Raw genomic sequence first — 18,762 nt, forward strand, 5'->3', positions numbered from 1 at the left:
TGCCCTTAGTCCTCATTCTCCTTCCCCTCCCCTGATTGGAGTCAGCAAGCCTTATTGCTCATCCTGTCGCCGAACCCCACTTCGATCTTCCCCCCCTCCCCCCCGGAGCACCTCAGTGACTCAAGGAACCTGGAATCCCTGCCACCATCCACACTCCACCATAGAGTGGGATGACTGAGACATGCTCGAAGAGGGACGCTGCAGCTACTACCGGACAAGCAGAGGGCATCCTGGATGGATCAAGAGGCCCCGGCCGTGGCTACTTCTCAGTTCGGCCACCTTCGCTCCCAGCCGGCTGGGCCACGCTAGCGTGAGGCCGGGGCATGTCCACTTCTCGGCAGCGGGGGCAGGAAGGGTGGGATAGAGCCCCGCACGGACCGAAAGACTTACCTTAACTTTCCCGGCTTCTCCTCCCCTCTACGGCACCTCCCACATCCACCTTATACCTCCCCTCCCTCTCCTTTCCTCATGGGGATGCCCCCCGCCCCCACGTCATCTGCTGCCCTCACCGTGCAAGGGGACGGGTCACCCTGAGGCGTGAGGGAAGTTGAGGACGCCACAGAGCCGCTTTCCTAAGGCCAACCGTTACCCACTATATTCTCCTTCGCAAAGCCCCCCGCTTCCCTCCCTGGGATGGGGCCGGGACAGAACTGGGCCGGGAGCTGAGAATTAGGTGCACTGAGAGAGCCAGAGGGAGAAGATTTGGGAATAATTTTATTTCCTGAGAAATGAATAAATAAACCAAGGCAAAGCGAGGGTGGGGGGACATGCAGGAGGCTCTGGCCCCTCTGCCCCCCCCCCCCAACTCGTGTGCAGACCTCCCTACCTGTGCCTCAAGGGGCTGGGGAAGGAGGGCCCTGGGGGGCAAGACTTGGGCTCCCTCCAATAAGAAAGAGTATCTCTAAAAACCACGCACACAGCAGGGGGCTAGAAAAGAGGTCAGGCTGGACCCAGCCACCCTCTCTCCATCCACCTTTCCTGGCTGCCCCCTACTCTGGCCCCGGGAGGGGCCCTGCCCCGTTGCATGAACCTTTCTGGTCACCAGGGCTGGGCAAGGCTTAAGGGGAAAGACAACAGGGCTCACGAGTCACTCCCCACCCCACAGTCCCAGACGGGGAAGGAAGAGGAGGAGGAGAGGGGGTGCCGTAGCATGAACAGCAACCAGGGGGTGGGAGCAGGAGGAAGGGCACCAGGCAGCCTCTGGTTCGGCCCTCGGGTAGTTGCAGAAAGACGAGCCAGCCACCCACCTTCCTCTTTCTCCCTGTCTTCCTTCCCTCGCAACCAGCTCGGCGTTCTCTTCTCTGAAAGGGAAACCGGGAGCAAAGAGGCACTAGATGGGACCAGGGGAAGGGCTTATAGCCTTGAATGCAAGAGTCCGGACCCAGGCTGGGCCGGGAGGACAGAACAGTAGTCTGGGCCCTCACGTCATCTCCTTTCTTCTTTGCCTCGGGCCGGGCCCCAGCCTCTGTATCCCGTCCCCTCGGCAGCCAGGAGAGAACCAGACCCCACCCACTGCAGCCTACAACTTTGGAGGCTAGCCTTTAGACCCAGAGGAGCATCGCCCTGCCCGTCACCCAGCCCTGGCACCCTGGGGGGGGGGGGGGGGGGGCATCCACCACATCCATGGGTGGGGGAGGGTCATCTCCTAACCGTGGCTTGGGGGACGGTGGGGGGAGGGGGGTGGAGCCTGCCCCCGAGATTATCTGCCCTTGATGAAGCCGTCGAGCACCCTGTCACTGCGCTCTGAGAGCCAGTAGCCAGCCATTGCAGCTACAGCCCCGATGAAGATGGCAGTGAAGACCATGTCCCCCTTGGCGGCCAGGGTGGCCAGAGCACAGATGACCACACCAAAGAACATCTGCTGCAGGACCACCACCTCATCGTCTGTCACTTCCGAGAAGAAGCCACCGGGCGCGGGCTCTGTGGACACAACCTGGGCGTGAGCCGGGCCAGGCACCAAGTAGGGTGGAGAAAACCGGTGGAGTGCAGCGGGACGGGAGGGAAGAGGGATGAAATCAGGAGACGGGGACATCCCCACCCGGGGACGGGGACATCCCCACCCCCACTACACACTCCCTCGCAGACAGGGAGGCAGCAGGGTGCCTTGGTCCAGAGCTGAACCGCGTCGAGGCAGGGTCCACCGAGGATAGCGGTGCTTGGCCCAACCTCCCCACTCTTCCCAGGTTCCAGTCTCACCTGCAGGTTGCTCCAGCACACAGCTGCCCTGACTCCGCCCATACCCCTCAGCACAGACACAGCGGTAGCTACCGTCGGTGTTCTCACAGTGCTCGTGGGCTCCCGGACACACTGGGCTCTCGCTGGCACATTCATCTATGTCTGGGAGTGAGGGCGTTGGCAGGAGTTAGGGGAGAGGTGGGGCGGGGAGGGTCTCCCGGGGGGGGGGGGGGGCAAAGAAGCAACGCCTATGGGGAATGGTCGGGGGAGGAGGTTCTGCCCCCGGCCCCTTCACACCGGGCACCTCTGGGCCCCCGTTTTCCCCGCTCTTCTTGTGGGGAAACCCAATTAAGGAAGGTCCGGGTTCCCGCACTGGGGCCGGAGGTTGGGTGGGAGACTCCGGGAATGGACTTTGGACGGACCTAGTGGGCGCCGCTACGCTCTCCCCATCCCTGTCCCCAGGCAGTCTAACCGAGGCATTTGACTCCATCCCGCTGGTAACCCCGGCCACACCTCTTGCAGCGGGCAGGCCCGGCCCCCATGCAGCCAGCACAGGCCTTGGCACAATCTGTGAGGAGGAAAAGAGTGGGTGAGCAGAAGTAAGAGACGGGAACTGGATTTAGGAGCAAGAGGGTGAGGTTAGGGGAAGAAACGGAAGGAGGCTGTGGCAGAAGAGGGAAGGGAGATGGAAGATGATGGCAAGTTTGGGGAGGTTGGCTGATGGGCCCCGGTCCTGCCCTGCCCTCCCCGGGGGCTCTGACCTCGACATTCATAGGAACCATCTGTGTTCACACAGAACTGGTCGTCTCTGCAGCTGGCGAGCTCCGTCCCGCATTCGTCGATGTCTGCGGGGGGGAGAGGGAGGGGCCTTCAGGAGCAGCTGGCTCCCCTTCAACCCCCTCAGATCCACACTTTGGCTCCCACTTTCCCAAGCCCATCCACCCTCAACTCACATTCACTCAGTGATCAAGCCTGCTGCCCCTCCTCCCTGTTAGTGGTGGGGCAGTTCTGGTGGGGCCCCAGTCTCAAAGGAGTCTAGAGACCCTCCACTAAGCCTCTCCAACCTCACTCACCCACACACTTGTGGTCGTGCAGGACCCAGCCCCGTTTGCATCGCAGACAGCTAGACTCTTCGGGCCCTGAGCAGCGGGCACACGAGTCAAAGCAGGCTGCAGGGAGGGTAAGGGGTTTGGGGGGCGGGGGGGGAGAAGAGACGCCGTCAGGGAACGCTGGGAGCCCTTCCGGCTGGCTCCACTCTCCTTTAGCTTCCAGTGACGGCACGGTCCCCTTTCCCAAGCCCCCCGGTCCCGTTACCTACCCGCACATACCAGGTGGCTGGTGTTGCGCACGACCTCGTAGTAGCCATCCCCGCACTGGGCGCAGGCGGGGCCCCCGTAACCGGGCCGGCAGTCACAGCGCCCACTGCCCGCACGGGTGCCCTCCCCATCACAGCGCCCATTGCCGCTGCAGGGCTGCTCCGAGCCCCCGGCACAGGCTGCGGAAAAATGTTGAATGCCAGGGACCCCTTGGCTCCTAGCTCTGGCCACTGAGCTGGAGGAAGGGGGCAAGGAAAGTAGGAGGGGAGCTGCTCCCCTACCCCTCTGAGCTCCAACGCCTCGCCCGAGGTCTCCCCAGCCTGGGGGTGACACCCACAGCCCTTCCCCGCCCCCACACACATACTCATCTGGGGATGAGGCAGACCAGGCCCTGCAGGGGACAGGACCCAGGCTGGGGCAGAGGTAAGGTCCTGGGATCCGGATCTGCGGTTCGGGAAGGAGGCCTGGTGCCCAACAGGCAGGGCCCATGAGAAAGGGGGGAGATGCCCTGAGTCTCACTGGCCCAGGAGCAGCTGTAAGCCACTCACCCAGGCAGGATGGACCATAGGTGCCAGGTGGGCAGCACAGCTTCAGGGAGTCCATGCAAAGCCACTGGAAGAGATCCGGGGCCTGCTGCTGCCTGCAGGGTCCAGTCATTGTCAGGGGCCGGGGCCGCCACCGCACAAGGGGGCGTCCCGGGGTGGGGGCGTGGGGGGAGGCGGTCGTGCCCGGACCCACATGCTCTGGCTGCCCCGGAAAGCCGGGCCTGGCTCACCCCACCCCAGGGGCCAGGGTCCTGGCATTGTTGGGGGGGGGGGGGGGGGCCTCCGGGAGAGCAATTCCCTCCCCTTGATTCCTCCCAGAGAAGCAGATCTCCTCCTCCAGAAGGGGGCCCATCCCTTGGGGAAGGGGCACGTCATCCCCTCACAAGCTCCTCCCCTTCCCTTTCCCCCCTTCCCTGCTCCACTCACTTGTGGAACCACCAGGTCTCCACCAGCTCCTCACTCTGCTCCAGCAGCCGGTGACACTCGAAGTCTGACTTACTGCACACGCTCTCCAGCACCTCCAGCAACCGGGTCTCACTGGCCGCACAGCACGGGAATAAACCTTCCCTGTTCCCCGCTTCCATCCCACGGCCCCTCCCATCGCCCCTATCTGGGCACTCTGCCTGTCCTTCCCCGGGGAAATCCTGGGGTGGGGACGGTGATATGATTCGGCCCTGCAGGGCCACTGATCAGACTCCCCTCCAACACAGCAGGCAGTGCCACGGCTGCAGTTCAGCCCCTGCCCAGTGCTCCCCCGTGGCTACCTGTCCTTGTATTTGGCCAGCTTCTCCTCCTCCCAGGCCGTGTTACCACCTCCAAAATTCTCCCGCACTGTTCGTTCCAGGCCCTGGGTGGTAGAGAGGGAGGCGAATACCCGTTGCTTGTCCACCGCTCCCAGGCCCGCCCCACCCCGCTGCCTCCTCATCCCCCAGAGTTTGGGGGACAGGGGGAGACGGTGGGCCCAGGAAGCAGGGGGGAGAGGAGGGGGGCGACGACGACAAAACTCATGGGGGCCTCAAAACACCTACCTTGCTGAAACTGTTGACGAGGCCACGGCAGGTTTGACAAGGCTCAGCCTGGGACTGGAGCCGCCCGGGGTTTGGCAGGGTCAGGAAGAGGCAGAGGAGCCGGAGTAGGGAAGGGGCCAGCCCCCATGGGGACAGAGCCATCTTCCTTAAGGGGCTGGGCCGCTGGGAGAGGTCAGTGGGTGGCTCTGTGGGAGTGGGGAGCGATTCTAGAAGCCGTCCACCCCTCAGCCAGTTTCCCATCTGGGGGAGCCTGGGAGGGAGGAGGGGGGAGGGGGCTGTATTCACCCAGGGCAAGTGAGAGTGTCCGGGGATCGGGCAGTGTGCGGGATGGGACTCGAGGCTGCAGGCCACAGTGTTTAAGACGGGAGGGGAAGGGGGAGAGGGAGGGAGGAGGGGCGGGGGGGGTGGGAGTTGGGCGGAGGGAGAAGGCTGTCCACACTGCCCAGCGCAGGGACAATGTCCGAGAGGAGGGAGGAGGGTGGGAATTCCTGGGGAAGGCGCGGGGCCGGGAGAAGGGGCAGCCCCCCCACCCCACCCCCGATGACCGTACCCGAGGAAGGATAGTGCCCGAAAGGCCCGGCCCCTTGGTGCCCTGGGAGGGGGCAGTGCCCGGCCCGGCCCGGCCCGGCTCGGCCCGGCTCTCCCTGGCGCCGCCGCCGCCACCGCCGCCGCGCTCGTCTGAGCCTCGCCAAGCACCGCAGTCTACGGGGCGGAGCTGCTGCCGTCTCCCAATGGCAGCGGGCCATGTACCGGCACGTCACTCCCGGCACCGCCAACCGGAGCCGTTGGGCGGCTGCACCTGTCAGGGCATTTAAAGGGACGAGCGAGCGCCAGGCGAACCGTGGCGGCGGCGGCGGCGGCGGCGGCCCCCGCCCCCGCCCCGCCCAGCTCCCGTCCGATACAGAAACAGGCGGGACACGAGCTAGAAAAATAATCTCGCCGTTTTATTGTTTTCCAGCGGGGGCGGGGAGAGGCAGGCTCCCCCCGGCCCCCGGGCCTTCTCCTCGGCCGGCCCAGGCAATCCCCGTGGCCCCCAGCATTCCGGCGGCTCATTCCGGCCCTCTGCGGCTCCGGAGGCGGGCCTTCAGCGGCCCCGGCCCCGTCCGGTCCGCATCGTCCTGTCCGGCCCGGGCCCGTCCCCTCTGCCAGCTGAATCCCTAATCGGGGCCAGGAGCAGCGTGCCGCCCCCCGAGCCCTCCTGGAAAGTATCGGGCCAGCCCGCCCGGCCCGCTGGCTCAAAGCTTCAGAGGGCAGAGCACTCGTTGTCTGGGGGGCCATAAGAATGCCTCCTGGCCAAGGGACTAGTGCCAGGGCCCGGCTGGGTAGCGGGCAGGCACTCCCGCAGAGCAGGCTGCAGGCTCTGGGTGATCTGGGCAGCGTGAGACCTGAGGCTTTCCCGACATCTCCTGTCCGGCCCCTCCAGGGCCCCTAGGAAGGCCGGCAGCTGGGAAGGCAACGCAAAGATGGGTACCGTGTGGAAGAGGTCGGGCACGGCTTGAGGAGGGAGCAGCTCCTCGAAGCAGGCTGCGACGTAGCGGCCAGCCGCCCGGCCCGCCAAGAAGTCGGGCAGCACGCAGCTGAGGGAGGCGGCGAAGGCGTCATGGGGCCCGGCTCCGGGAGGCACCTCGCCGGGGCTGCCGGCTTGCAGCCACTCCTGGCAGAACGCCACGGCGCCGTGGGAGAACAGCAGAACCACCACGCCACCGTCCTGAAGAACCTGACGCCTCTGTGCATGGAACCAGGCCAGGGGACCCCGGGCACTCAGCTCCTGCCGGTGCCACAGATCCACAGCCACCGAAAGCTGCAGCCGGTGCAGGGCCGAAGCCAGGGCGCCCACGAGCCGCTCGAAGCCCCTGTCGTCGGGCGAGTAGAGGACCAAGGTACGGCGGCCCCGGGATGGCCCTGAAGGGATGATGGAGGGGTTGGGGAGCAGGGCAGAGCTAGCGGGAGCCTGCCCCCCTACCCCCAGCCCCCTGATCCCCGCAGTCAGAGTTGATAGCGCTTCCTTTAGGCAGAGCCCTACCCTGGACTGGGCGCTCCCCGCCTCCGCCCCCTGCCCAGTCACACCAGCTACCCGGTGATGAGCAGCCCCAGCCCCCCACTGGCACTCACCCCCAGAGCGGAGGTCTCCCTTCAGGATTTGCAGCCACCCTGTGAGGTGGGAGGGGGAGAGGCGGCCATTTAGCTTCTCCCCCTGGGGCCTTCTGGGCCCCAGCCTCTCTGTTCCTCTGCTTCCCCGGGAAGGTGGGCCTGACTTTAGCAACTCCCCCCTTAGTAAGGCTCCACGCCCCAATTTTAGCCGTTCCTGGGAGGGGAAGTCCCAGGCCTGCAGCAGTGAGGTCAGGGAAGGGCTTTCCCTTTGATCTGACCTGCCCCTCCACCCCACCCAACTCTTCTTTGTTGGGGTCTGAAGGGGCTGGGTCTCACCTTTCGCCCTGTCCCTCTTGAGCAGCAGGAGAAGGAGAAGGACACAGGCCACGGTCAACAGGCAGGCCAGCCACGCCAGCGCCCAGCGCACGTGGGTATCTAAAAAAGGAGGAACGCAGAGGGGAAGTTTGGGGGATTTTGTTGAGACCCACTGTCGCCCTTTTAGGCATGGAAGGACTCGGGGCTGAGGTCTTCATTAACGCGCTATAGCCCCCGATGCGGCAGCGCAGACCTCGAAGCTTCAACGCGGCTGAAGGAAGCATCGGCAACTGCCGCCTTGCCTCCCTGCCCGAGCAAGCTGACCTCCCCCAGGGCCCCTACCCTCTGAATGCAGGGAGACAGTCAGGACAGAACCGTCTCTGCCTCCCCTCAGCTCCATCGAGGAGACCCCATCCCATCCTGCTTTCCACTCCTGCGGCAGGAATGAGAGTGATGCCTGCGGCATGAGGCCTCATTCATTCATTCATTCATTCAGTTGTATTTATTGAGCGCTTACTGTGTGCAGAGCACTATACTAAGCGCTTGGGAAGTACAAGTCGGCAACATGTAGAGACCATCCCTACCCAACGACGGGCTCACAGTCTACAAGGGGGAGACAGACAACAAAACAGAACATGTAGACGGGCGTCAATGCCAACAGAATAAATAGAATTATAGCTATATACACATCATTAATAAAATAAATAGGGTAATAAATACGTACAAATATACGCAAGTGCTGTGGGGAGGGGAAGGGGGAAGGAGTGGGGCGATGGGGAGGGGAGGAGGAGGAGAGGAGAAATGGGGGCTCAGTCTGGGAAGGCCTCCTGGAGGAGGTGAGCTCTCAGTAGGCCTTTGAAGGGAGGAAGAGAGCTAGTTCGGCAGATGTGTGGAGGGAGGGCATTCCGGGCCAGAGGTAGGACGTGGGCCGGGGGGTCGACGGCGGGATAGGCGAGAACAAGGCACAGTGAGGAGGTTAGCGGCAGAGGAGCAGAGTGTGCGGGCTGGGCTGTAGAAGGAGAGAAGGGAGGTGAGGTTGGAGGGGGCGAGGTGATGGAGAGCCTTGAAGCCGAGAGTGAGGAGTTTTTGCTTGATTCGAAGGTCGATAGGCAACCGCTGGAGATTTTTGAGGAGTGGGGTGACATGCCCAGAGCGTTTCTGTAGGAAGATAATCCGGGCACCAGAGTGAAGTATAGACTGAAGCGGGGAAGAGTCAGGAGGATGGGAGATCAGAAAGGAGGCCGATGCAGTAATCCAGTCGGGTTAGGATGAGAGACTGAACCAGCAAGGTAGCCGTTTGGATGGAGAGGAAAGGGCGGATCACAGGAAAGCTAGTGACTGTGTAGTCTTTGCTGTGGACTCTGAATCATGAGGAGAAAGTCTGTTCTTCTAGCCGCAGCTCCCTACCGTTCTGTTTGTATTTAATGTATTGCGTTTTTGTCCTTGTCTCCTACACTGCCCTTAATTTCTGCTCGTTTCATTGCCCTTGATGTGTCTGTCGCCAGTCCTCTCCTAGACTGTGAGTATCTCGAGGGGCAGGGTCCGTGTCTAATTATTTTTTTAATTTTATGGTATATGTTAAGTGCTCACTATATGCCGGGCACTGTACTAAGTGCTGGGGTAGATACAAGATAATCAGGATGGCCACAGACCCTGTCCCACAGAGGGCTCACGGTCTTACTCCCCACTTTACAGATGCGATAATTGAGGCACAGAGAAGTTGAGTGACTTGCCCAAGGTCAGGCAGCAGACAAGCGACAGAGCCGAGATTGGAACCCAAGTCCTCTTACTCCCAGGCCCGTGCTCTATCCACCAGGCCACGCTGCTTCTCAGTCTCGAATTCCTATTGGTGGCCCCGTTGTTGGGTAGGGATTGTCTCTCTTTGTTGCCGAATTGTACTTTCCAAGCCCTTAAGTAAAGTACTCTGCACACAGTAGGCGCTCAATAAATACGATTGGATGAATGAATGAATGAATGTACTCTTTCCCAGTGCCTAGTACAGCGTTCTGCACACAGTAGGCGCTTATTAAGTACTATTATTACTATTTCCCTCCTGGACCACTCCCCAGGGCCCTCCCCCTTATTCTCCTAGGCCGCCTCCTCCCTCAGGGTAGCCCCACCCTAACTAATGATGATAATAATAATAATGGCATTTATTAAGCGCTTACTATGTGCAAAGCACTGTTCTAAGCGCTGGGCTAAACATTAGCTCTAGGCCTCCACACGTGCAGGGCTTGCTCATACTCACATTTCTGCAGGGAGCAAGCCCACAGGGCCACCGGGCCATCCCACAGCTGTAAGACACAAAAGTCACGTTACCACCTTGTGGCCTCAAAGGAGGCCACCCATCCATCGTTACCACATTGCCCAGCTTTCCCGCACTGACCTGCACACACTGACCAGCCCGCAGGTCCTTCAGCAGCTGCTCCCCAAGGAAAGCTACCCTCTGCCAAGCCAAAGGAGGCATCTGTCACACGTGGCCCTGTCAGGGCTGGCCGAGGAGGGCCCACAGGCCGAGCCAACTGGGCTCCAAGAAGCCCCAGGTTCCTGCCGGGAGCTGGAACTGGGAAAGGGGTGCCCAGTACGACCGAGTTGGGGACGACTCGCTCTCCGGAAAGGAGGGCGGCCTGTCTGGGGAGGAAAGAGGACCCGGCGGAAAGGGCTGGGCCCGTTAAAGGGGAAAGGAGTGATCTTCATGGTGGAGGCTTGGGTCTCACCGTGTGCGTGGTGCTGGGAAGCAGGGTGCAGCCACTGGGCTCCAGGGCACAGAAGGCACGAGTCTCCTGGGTTTCCCTGGTCTCCAGCAGCAGCGCGTCATCCCGAGGCGGGCCCAGAGCATCTACAGGGACAAAAGGATTGACGTGAACCTGACGGGAGCTGGGGAGAACCCCCCCCAGCCCAGCTCTGCAGCGGACCTGCTAGTGGCATTCTCCCTCCCCCAGATCAGCTTGGCGCCAGTGCTCACTGAGTCCACGAGGGTCTTGCCTGGGCGAATCATTCCACTCCCCAGGCCCCTGCACTGCTTGCCCCTCACCTACCCAGAGCAAGCCCCGCGTGCAATGGGGGCCGCGTCCAACCTGATTATCTTGTATCTATCTCAGTGCATAGCACAGTACTTGGCACAGAGCATGTGCCCTATGGATATTATTGTTATTAGTATTGTTGTTATTAATAGTTAATTGTGAAGCGGCATGGCATAGTAGGTAGAGCGAGGGCCTGCGAGGCAGGAGGTCATGAGTTCTAATCCCGGCTCTGCCACTCATTCATTCATTCGTTCACTCGATCATATTCATTGAGCGCTTACTGTGCGCAGAGCCCTGTACCAAGCGCTTGGAAAGTACAGTTCAGCTGGGTGACCTCGGGCAAGTCATTTCACTTCTCTCCGTCTACAGCCCAGCCCGCACCCTCCGCTCCTCTGCCGCTAATCTCCTCACCGTGCCTCGTTCTCGCCTGTCCCGCCATCGACCCCTGGCCCACGTCATCCCCCGGGCCTGGAATGCCCTCCCTCTGCCCATCCGCCAAGCTAGCTCTCTTCGTCCCTTCAAGGTCCTACTGAGAGCTCACCTCCTCCAGGAGGCCTTCCCAGACTGAGCCCCTTCCTTCCTCTCCCCCTCGTCCCCCTCTCCATCCCCCCATCTTACCTCCTTCCCTTCCCCACAGCACCTGTATATAAGTATATATGTTTGTACATATTTATTACTCTATTGTACTTGGACATATCTATTCTATTTATTTTATTTTGTTAGTATGTTTGGTTTTGTTCTCTGTCTTCCCCTTCTAGACTGTGAGCCCACTGTTGGGTAGGGACTGTCTCTATGTGTTGCCGACTTGTACTTCCCAAGTTCTTAGTACAGTGCTCTGCACACAGTAAGCGCTCAATAAATACGATTGATTCTCTGGGCCTCAGTCACCTCATCTGTAAAAGGGGGGTTGAGGCTGTGAGCCCCATGTGGGAGAAGGACTGTGTCCATCCTGATTTACTTGTATCCATCCCGGCACTTAGTACAGTGCCTGGCCCATAGTAAGCACTCAGCAAATACCGTAATTATAATTATTGATTATTATTCCCCATCCTCCTTTTCCTTGACCCTCCCCCATCTGGCTCCCACCCTGTGGACTCACCCTCTGGGAGGCACTCCTGAAGCTGGAGCTGTCCCCTGCTCCACACCTGATGGAGAAAGATGGGGCCAGGTGAGGAAGCGGAGAGGGGAGGGAGGGGAGGACAAAGGGGAGAAGGGGAGTGGACAAGATGGTGACAGGCAGGTCCTGAGTTTACCTGGACGCATAGGTTCGGGTGGGCCTTCAGCATAGGGAATTCCTGGGGACTCTGCGGAGATTAGGAGCCAAAGAGCATCAGCCCTGGGGGAGGGGGAGAGGCCGACACCGGGGCCACCACAGGGAGCCCTACTCATGGGGGAGTCCGTCCCTACAGTGCCCACCCAGCCATCTTTTCTTGGTCCCCTTCTGTTCTCGTTCTACACTCACTCCCTTGGTGACCTCATTCGCTCCCACGGCTTCAACTATCATCTCTACGCTGATGACACGCAAATCTACATCTCTGCCCCTGCTCTCTCCCCCTCCCTCCAGGCTCGCATCTCCTCCTGCCTTCAGGACATCTCCATCTGGATGTCTGCCCGCCACCTAAAACTCAACATGTCCAAGACTGAACTCCTTGTCTTCCCTCCCAAACCCTGCCCTCTCCCTGACTTTCCCATCACTGTTGACGGCACTACCATCCTTCCCATCTCACAAGCCTGCAACCTTGGTGTCATCCTCGACTCCGCTCTCTCATTCACCCCTCACATCCAAGCCGTCACCAAAACCTGCTGGTCTCAGCTCCACAACATTGCCAAGATCCGCCCTTTCCTCTCCAGCCAAACCGCTACCCTGCTCGTTCAAGCTCTCATCCTATCCCGTCTGGACTACTGCATCAGCCTCCTCTCTGATCTCCCCTCCTCTCTGATCTCCCATCCTCGTGTCTCTCCCCACTTCAATCCATACTTCACGCCACTGCCCGGATTGTCTTTGTCCAGAAACGCTCTGGGCATGTTACTCCCCTCTTCAAAAATCTCCAGTGGCTACCAATCAATCTGCGCATCAGGCAGAAACTCCTCACGCTCGGCTTCAAGGCTCTCCATCACCTCGCCCCCTCCTACCTCACCTCCCTTCTCTCCTTCTACAGCCCAGCCCGCACCCTCCGCTCTTCTGCTGCTAATCTCCTCACCGTGCCTCGTTCTCGCCTGTCCCGTCATCGACCCCCGGCCCACATCATCCCCCTGGCCTGGAATGCCCTCCCTCTGCACATCCGCCAAGCTAGCTCTCTTCCTCCCTTCAAGGCCCTACTGAGAGCTCACCTCCTCCAGGAGGCCTTCCCAGGCTGAGCCCCCTCCTTCCTCTCCCCCTCGCCCCCCTTTCCATCCCCCCGTCTTACCTCCTTCCCTTCCCCACAGCACCTGTATATATGTATATATGTTTGTACATATTTATTACTCTATTTTACTTGTACATATCTATTCTATTTTATTTTGTTAATATGTTTGGTTTTGTTCTCTGTCTCCCCCTTCTAGACTGTGAGTCCACTGTTGGGTAGGGACTGTCTCTATATGTTGCCAACTTGTACTTCCCAAGCGCTTAGTACAGTGCTCTGCACACAGTAAGTGCTCAATAAATGCAATTGATTGATTGATTGATTGATTGATTCTAAGCCCTTGGTGCTCACTCTGGCTTCCCCCAACTGCTCTCCAAGGACTAATTCCAGCTCCTGAAGCCTTATTGACCGACCCCCGCACCCTGGCAGCCCTCCCCGTGATCATCAGAGAAGACTTTCCCTCGGTGCCCTCTCCCTGCCATTCCCTTCCCATCACCCCCACCTCCTCCCTCCCCAAGCCCCCACCATCTCTGTCCTCACATTCACAGATAGGTTCTCCCGAGGGAAGTGTGGAGGGAGAGAATGGCAGAGGTGACTGTCCACCGGCCTCCAACAAAGTGCCACCTCTGCAGGCACCGCACAAGGCGCCTCCACGAACCAGCTCAGGGTCATCTCGAACAACTGCAGCTGCAGTCGGCTCAAGCTCCACAGGTTCCTATGGGCTCTGGGATCTAAGCAAGCACCACGTATTAGTCCCTCGGAGCCGATTCAGCTGCCCCAGTGCTTGGTCACCCTCACGGCAACCTCCTCAATCCACACCCCCCAACCCCTGGGACGCCTCCTTCCCTTCCGGCCGCTGCCCCCAACAGCCGTCCCCACCCTGGGGTCCCAGGTCCCAGAGGGTCCTTACCCTCCTGGAAGGGGCAGAGGTTGGTTCTGATCGAATCCTGCACCTGAGGCCACATCTGGGAGACAAAGAGGTTATTCAGGACTCGGGGAGGGGAATCTCCCCCACCCAGAGACCCTCCTCTCCTTCCTCACCCCCTGGCCACCGCACCCCGCAACTCCCGGCTCCTAAGCCTCCGCTCTCAACCTCCTACCTGGATGCAGAGGCAAGGAACCAGGTCAGTATTGTTCAGAGTGATAGTCTGGGGTCCGGCCTGGGGGAGCAACAACAAAAAAATTGGAGGACTGGAGAACAAACTCACCTGAATTAGAGGGGATAGATTTCCGGGCGAGGGAATTGGGAGATGCAGGGGCGGGAGGAAGCAGCGTGGCCTAGTGGATAGAGCACGGCCTGGTGTGAGCCCGCTGTTGGGTAGGGACCGTCTCTATATGTTGCCGACTTGTACTTCCCAAGCGCTTGGTACAGTGCTCTGCACACAGTAAGTGCTCAATAAATACGATTGAATGAATTGAATGAATGAAGGACCTGGGTTCTAGTCTGCCTCCGCCACTTGTCTGCCATGTGACCTTGGGCAAGTCACTTAACATCTCTGTGCCTCGGTTACCTCATCTGTAAAATGGGGATTAAGACCGTGAGCCCCTTATGGGACAGGGACTGTGTCCAACTTGATTAGTTTGTACCTACCCCAGCGCTTAGAACAGTGCCTGGCACGTAGTGAGCGCTTAACAAATATCATTAAAAAAAGTCCCCCCAATCAGGGTAAGGGGGACTTCTCACCAAGTCCTGGTGGAGTCGGGGCTTCTGGGCCCCCTGGGTCTGGTTCCAGTACAGGAGCAGGCTGTAGTGCTGCCCAGCAGATACATCCAGCACTAACTGGGCAGCATCTCCTTCTGCCGAGACGTTTAGCCAGGGGAGGGCTGGGGAAAAAAAAAGAGGGGCTTGGAACCTCATGATCGAGCAAGTCCCCTCCTTCTGCTACCCCACCCCCTCCCCGAGAGTCCCAAGACTGGGCGCTAATGCTGCCCCTCCCCCGGGCCCTGCCCAACCTACTCCAGCAGCTCTGGACACTATCTCGCATGTCTGGCCCGATGCAGTCTGGAGAAAGAGCAGAATATTCTGAGAAATGACCAGAGGGCCCTGCCTTCCCTGCCCCGGTCCCCCCCCCCGCATCCCTTTCTCCAGCAACGGAGTCCCCCTGCCCGCAACTCACCTGGGAGCTGCTGTGTGTGGTTGAGCTCCGCCTGGTACCGTGGAAGCGTGTACGACCAGATCTTCACCTCACCCCCCACCGCCGCCTCGAAACAATCGTACACCAGGGAACCCTGTGATGGGGAGACCCCCTCCCCTCCCCCAGGAGAGGAGCCGGGGTCAAGGCTGGCGCCAGGCTCCAAGTCCAGGCCAAGGGAGGGGCTACGGAGAAGACAGCTTGAGGGAGAAGCTGTTGGCCTAGGAAAGGAATATCCCAGGGTCCAAAGTTGAGGGGAGAGCTGAGACACCCTTGCTGTCACCCCAAACCGCCCATGGTAAAAAGTCATGTCTGTGCAAACACACACACACGCATGTGCACACACATACATACACATACCACTGGCTGGCTGGGCTGGATCAAGGCGGCAGGCACCTCCACCTCCAGCAGGGCACAGCGGGTAGTGAGATAGGTGTGGAAGGAAAGGACCACATGAGCATGGAGTGAGGCTGTACGGGAGACAGAACCCTTTGAGTTAGACTTTGCCCCGGGGCGGGGGCGGGGGCGGGAGAGGTAGTGGGGGAGAGGCAGGGGGACGCAGAAAACAGGGGAGATGTCCCAGGAGGCGGAGAGCATCCAAGTGTCGGAGGTCAGCATTCATCCAGCCGCTCTCTCCTCTCCCCCTCACCATTGTGGGATGAGGGTCCCGGTGCCATTTCTGTTCCTCCTCCAATTTTCCCCTCTCTGCCGTCTTCCAGATTCCCTGAAAGCAGGAGAACACTTAGGTAGGGCCCCTCTTCTCCTCCCAGACTTGTCTCCCCCGACTTGTCCCAGACAGAGCTCCCGAGGGCCAATGCCCCATCTAGGGATTTTTCCACCCTCGCCATACATTCCCTTACAGCAAAGCCCAGCTGAACCGTCTGAGCACCCAGCTGCTTCCGAGCTGTGAGTCACTTTCCTGGCCCCTTTCCCAGCTGGTTTCTGGGAAGTCCTAGGCTGTGACGCTGTCTGACCAGGCGGGGAAGGGTTCTGCTTCCCAAGGCACTTCCCGGCCAATGTAGGCAAACCCCCTCCTCTTCCTCTCCCTCCCTCTCCCCGCCCCCCCCCCCCCCCCCCCCCCGACCAACACAAAAGCCAACTCAGGGGTGGACTTGTTTTGGCAGCACTTTTAGATGGGAGTCCCACATTTCCCTCCCCCAAGCAGCTCCTGCAGGGAAAACAGGCCCAGGGGCCCAGAGAACTTGGCCCCACCACTCCAGGGCTGTCCTGCTTCCTGTGGCCTCCAGCTGTCAACTGCACCTGCCACTCCAGGCCCTCTCCTCCCCACCCACCACACTCTTACTTGCCTCGAAGCTGAGGGCGTTGAAGAGAATGCTAGACCATCACAGTACCAATTGAGGGCACTTCAGGCAGGGTATGAGCAGTGCCAAATGCCACAGGTAGACACACTCGGGAAGTGCCCTCACGGCCCCCCCAGTCCACTGCTGAGGGGAACGTATCCGCCTGCAAGGAGGAAGGTGGAGAGAGAGGGCACTCTCCCTAGCCCCCCTCCCACCTCTACAGCCAGCACCCCTTAACTAAGAGTTGTGCCAGCAGCCAGAAGGGATGAACGAGGTGGGGGAAAGAGGTTCTGCGCTGATCAGCCCCTGCCTCAACGAGCAAGTGGTGACAAGGGAAAGGGTGGAGGGCTGTGGGAGGAGGGTGGGCAACAGTAGCCAGGGAGAGAGGGTCTGGGGGCCCTTTGCTGGGCAAGTCCTACCCCGTATGGCCAACTGAAGCTTCACTCGCACACAAGGGGTACAGTTCCTCTCCTCCTGGCAGCGCAACACCACTTCTGTCTGCATGTATGTAGGCACCATCACGGGACCGGGGGCAGGCACAATGCTTCCAGGGAGGCACAGCATGTCTTTCTCTGTTGGGAGAGGGAAGAAGCGGCAGCGACAATGCTCCAGGCTCTGGTCACTGCGCAGCACTGCCCGGGCAAGGGGCTGGCATCCGAAGCGGTGGCCCTCAGACTGCCCTGGGCGGACCTGGCACCAGGCACCGTAGCCGGCAGACAGCCGGAGCCTGTTGTCATCCCCGTCTAGGGACTGAGTTCTCAGAGAGAACCACGGGGCCCTTTGCCCTCCTGATCTTCAAATGCCCAGAATACTTACCCTGTAGACGACAGGAGAGGCCCTGTGGGAGGAGAAAAATGGGGAAGTGAGCCCTCCGGGCCCATAGACGGGAGGAGGGGCCCAGTCTTCCTCACCTGAAGGCAGAGCTCTGAATGTTCCGCTTGATGTGCCCGCATGCCAACCCAAGTTAGTAGTACCAACTCCGAAGGGGGCTGCACCCACCCACCCACCACACGCCCCTGGGGCTGTGCCACTTCTCAGAACCCCAGAGTTCGTGAGCCCCGTCGAGCTGGTTCCTCTGGGTGCTTTCCCAAAACACACACGTGCATGCATGCACATGCGCACACACAGACACAACCAAGTTTTAGAGGGGGCACAGTCTCTTTCCTCAGCACCCCCTGAGGCTTGTCTGTCAGCATAAGGGGGAGCCTTCACCCAGCCCCGGGAGCCTGTTGGGAAGAGGTCGGGCTCAGACTCTACCCCCACCAGCCCTCTTCCCCCCACCACCGTAGCCCAGGACCTGGACAGACTAGAAAGGGCAGTTATGCTGATGGGAATAGGGTTGCCACCACCCAGGACTCAGTGCCCAAGGGACCAGGGGAGCAGAGTAGGAAGAAAGCCCTGCTCAGCCACGATGGGCTTTCCTAGCCTGCCTCCCAGGAAGGACCCAGCCCCAGACCTACCTGAGAGCATCGGGCATCGTCCTCGGGCCCAGCCAGCCTCTCCAGGGGCAGAACACCAGGGCTGCAGCAAAGCACCAGGGAGAAAAGGAGCCATGGCACTATCATCTTCCAGTTCCCTGCAGTCCCGTTCCCAGACAGACGGTAATGCTGCCTGAGATCCTACTCACCCCCTGGGGGGGGGCCACCCCCCCCCCGCCCCACCACCCCACCACCACCACGTCTCAGTCCAGCTCCAGAACGGGCAGCAGTAGCCTCTTCCCTCCCTTGAGATGGAGCTGCTCCACTGGGACCAAGTGGCTGGGAGACCAAATACTGGTCCCTCTTTCCTGGGGCTGGGGGGAGTGGGGGGCAAGGGCGGGAGGGGGTGCGGGAACAGATTCCAGACGCTTGGTTCACTCCAGTTTCATCTCCAGCCCAGAAGTGCTTTCGCTTCGGCTCCTGACCCGCCTCCCCTCCTCCTGTATCCTGCTCCTGCCCGCCCCCGTCCTGCTCCTCCCACTAAGGCTGGGCCTGGAGCCCAGCAGCCGGCAGGCTAGGCCCGGGCCCAGGCATTCCTGGCCCACCACACACCTTGGCTGGGAGCGGCTAGTGGCTGAGGTGGGCCCTCTCCCTGAGTGGTGCCCCTGAGGTGGGCCTCCCCTGTTCCTGCTGGGTAGTCCCTGTTCCCCTGCCAGCAAGGGTGGGGAAGGTGGGGCCTGGGCCGCTCCCCAAGGACAAGTTGAGCTCGAATCACCCTCCACGTCACAAGCTGGGACGTTCAGTTTCCGCCCCGGGACGTTCGGTTTCCAACCCGAGGAGTCGAGGTGATCCCTAAACCCTTCCCTCCTCAGGATTGCGGGCCCAACCCCTTCAGCTCCTCGCCAAACGAGGCCCTTGGACCTTGAAAGCAGGGGTGGCCGGCCAGCCGTAGCTCTGCTAAAAACCCCGCCCCTCAAGGAATCCCCAAGGAACCTGGCTCAAGGGTCCAGCTGAACCATACTGAACGAGCCCCCAGCCCCCAACTACTCCTGAATGGGGGAAGCAAAGGGCCA

The 18,762-nt window shown here is 60.6% G+C and overlaps 2 protein-coding genes across 6 annotated transcripts; both read right to left on the bottom strand.

The window, feature by feature from the left end:
- Positions 1–695: 695 nt before the first annotated feature.
- On the bottom strand, positions 696–5,723 carry CRELD1 (cysteine rich with EGF like domains 1). The gene is made up of 11 exons (XM_038740294.1): positions 5,615–5,723; positions 5,065–5,249; positions 4,801–4,883; positions 4,463–4,573; positions 4,040–4,131; positions 3,494–3,670; positions 3,249–3,344; positions 2,937–3,020; positions 2,648–2,743; positions 2,197–2,337; positions 696–1,920 (listed from the first exon to the last, which is right to left on the bottom strand). The coding sequence occupies exons 2-11, from the start codon at positions 5,203–5,205 to the stop codon at positions 1,700–1,702; spliced, it is 1,242 nt and encodes a 413-aa protein (XP_038596222.1). The 5' UTR covers positions 5,206–5,249; positions 5,615–5,723; the 3' UTR covers positions 696–1,699.
- A 264-nt stretch (positions 5,724–5,987) lies between these two features.
- Positions 5,988–17,863, bottom strand: IL17RC (interleukin 17 receptor C). Of its 5 annotated transcripts, XM_038772775.1 has the most exons (19): positions 17,732–17,863; positions 17,088–17,109; positions 16,691–16,843; positions 15,620–15,694; positions 15,331–15,440; positions 14,956–15,067; positions 14,796–14,840; positions 14,523–14,662; positions 13,939–13,998; positions 13,749–13,803; positions 13,379–13,569; positions 11,747–11,797; positions 11,593–11,638; positions 10,188–10,309; positions 9,857–9,916; positions 9,719–9,764; positions 7,492–7,590; positions 7,177–7,215; positions 5,988–6,966 (listed from the first exon to the last, which is right to left on the bottom strand). In XM_038772775.1, the coding sequence occupies exons 1-19, from the start codon at positions 17,834–17,836 to the stop codon at positions 6,308–6,310; spliced, it is 2,190 nt and encodes a 729-aa protein (XP_038628703.1). In that variant the 5' UTR covers positions 17,837–17,863; the 3' UTR covers positions 5,988–6,307. The 5 variants fall into 5 exon arrangements, with proteins under 5 accessions (XP_038628703.1, XP_038628706.1, XP_038628704.1 ...); XM_038772778.1 differs by lacking the exon at positions 14,796–14,840; XM_038772776.1 differs by lacking the exon at positions 7,177–7,215.
- Positions 17,864–18,762: the final 899 nt, after the last annotated feature.

Source organism: Tachyglossus aculeatus, chromosome X1, assembly GCF_015852505.1.
Source record: "Tachyglossus aculeatus isolate mTacAcu1 chromosome X1, mTacAcu1.pri, whole genome shotgun sequence".
Classification (NCBI taxonomy): Eukaryota; Metazoa; Chordata; class Mammalia; order Monotremata; family Tachyglossidae; genus Tachyglossus; species Tachyglossus aculeatus.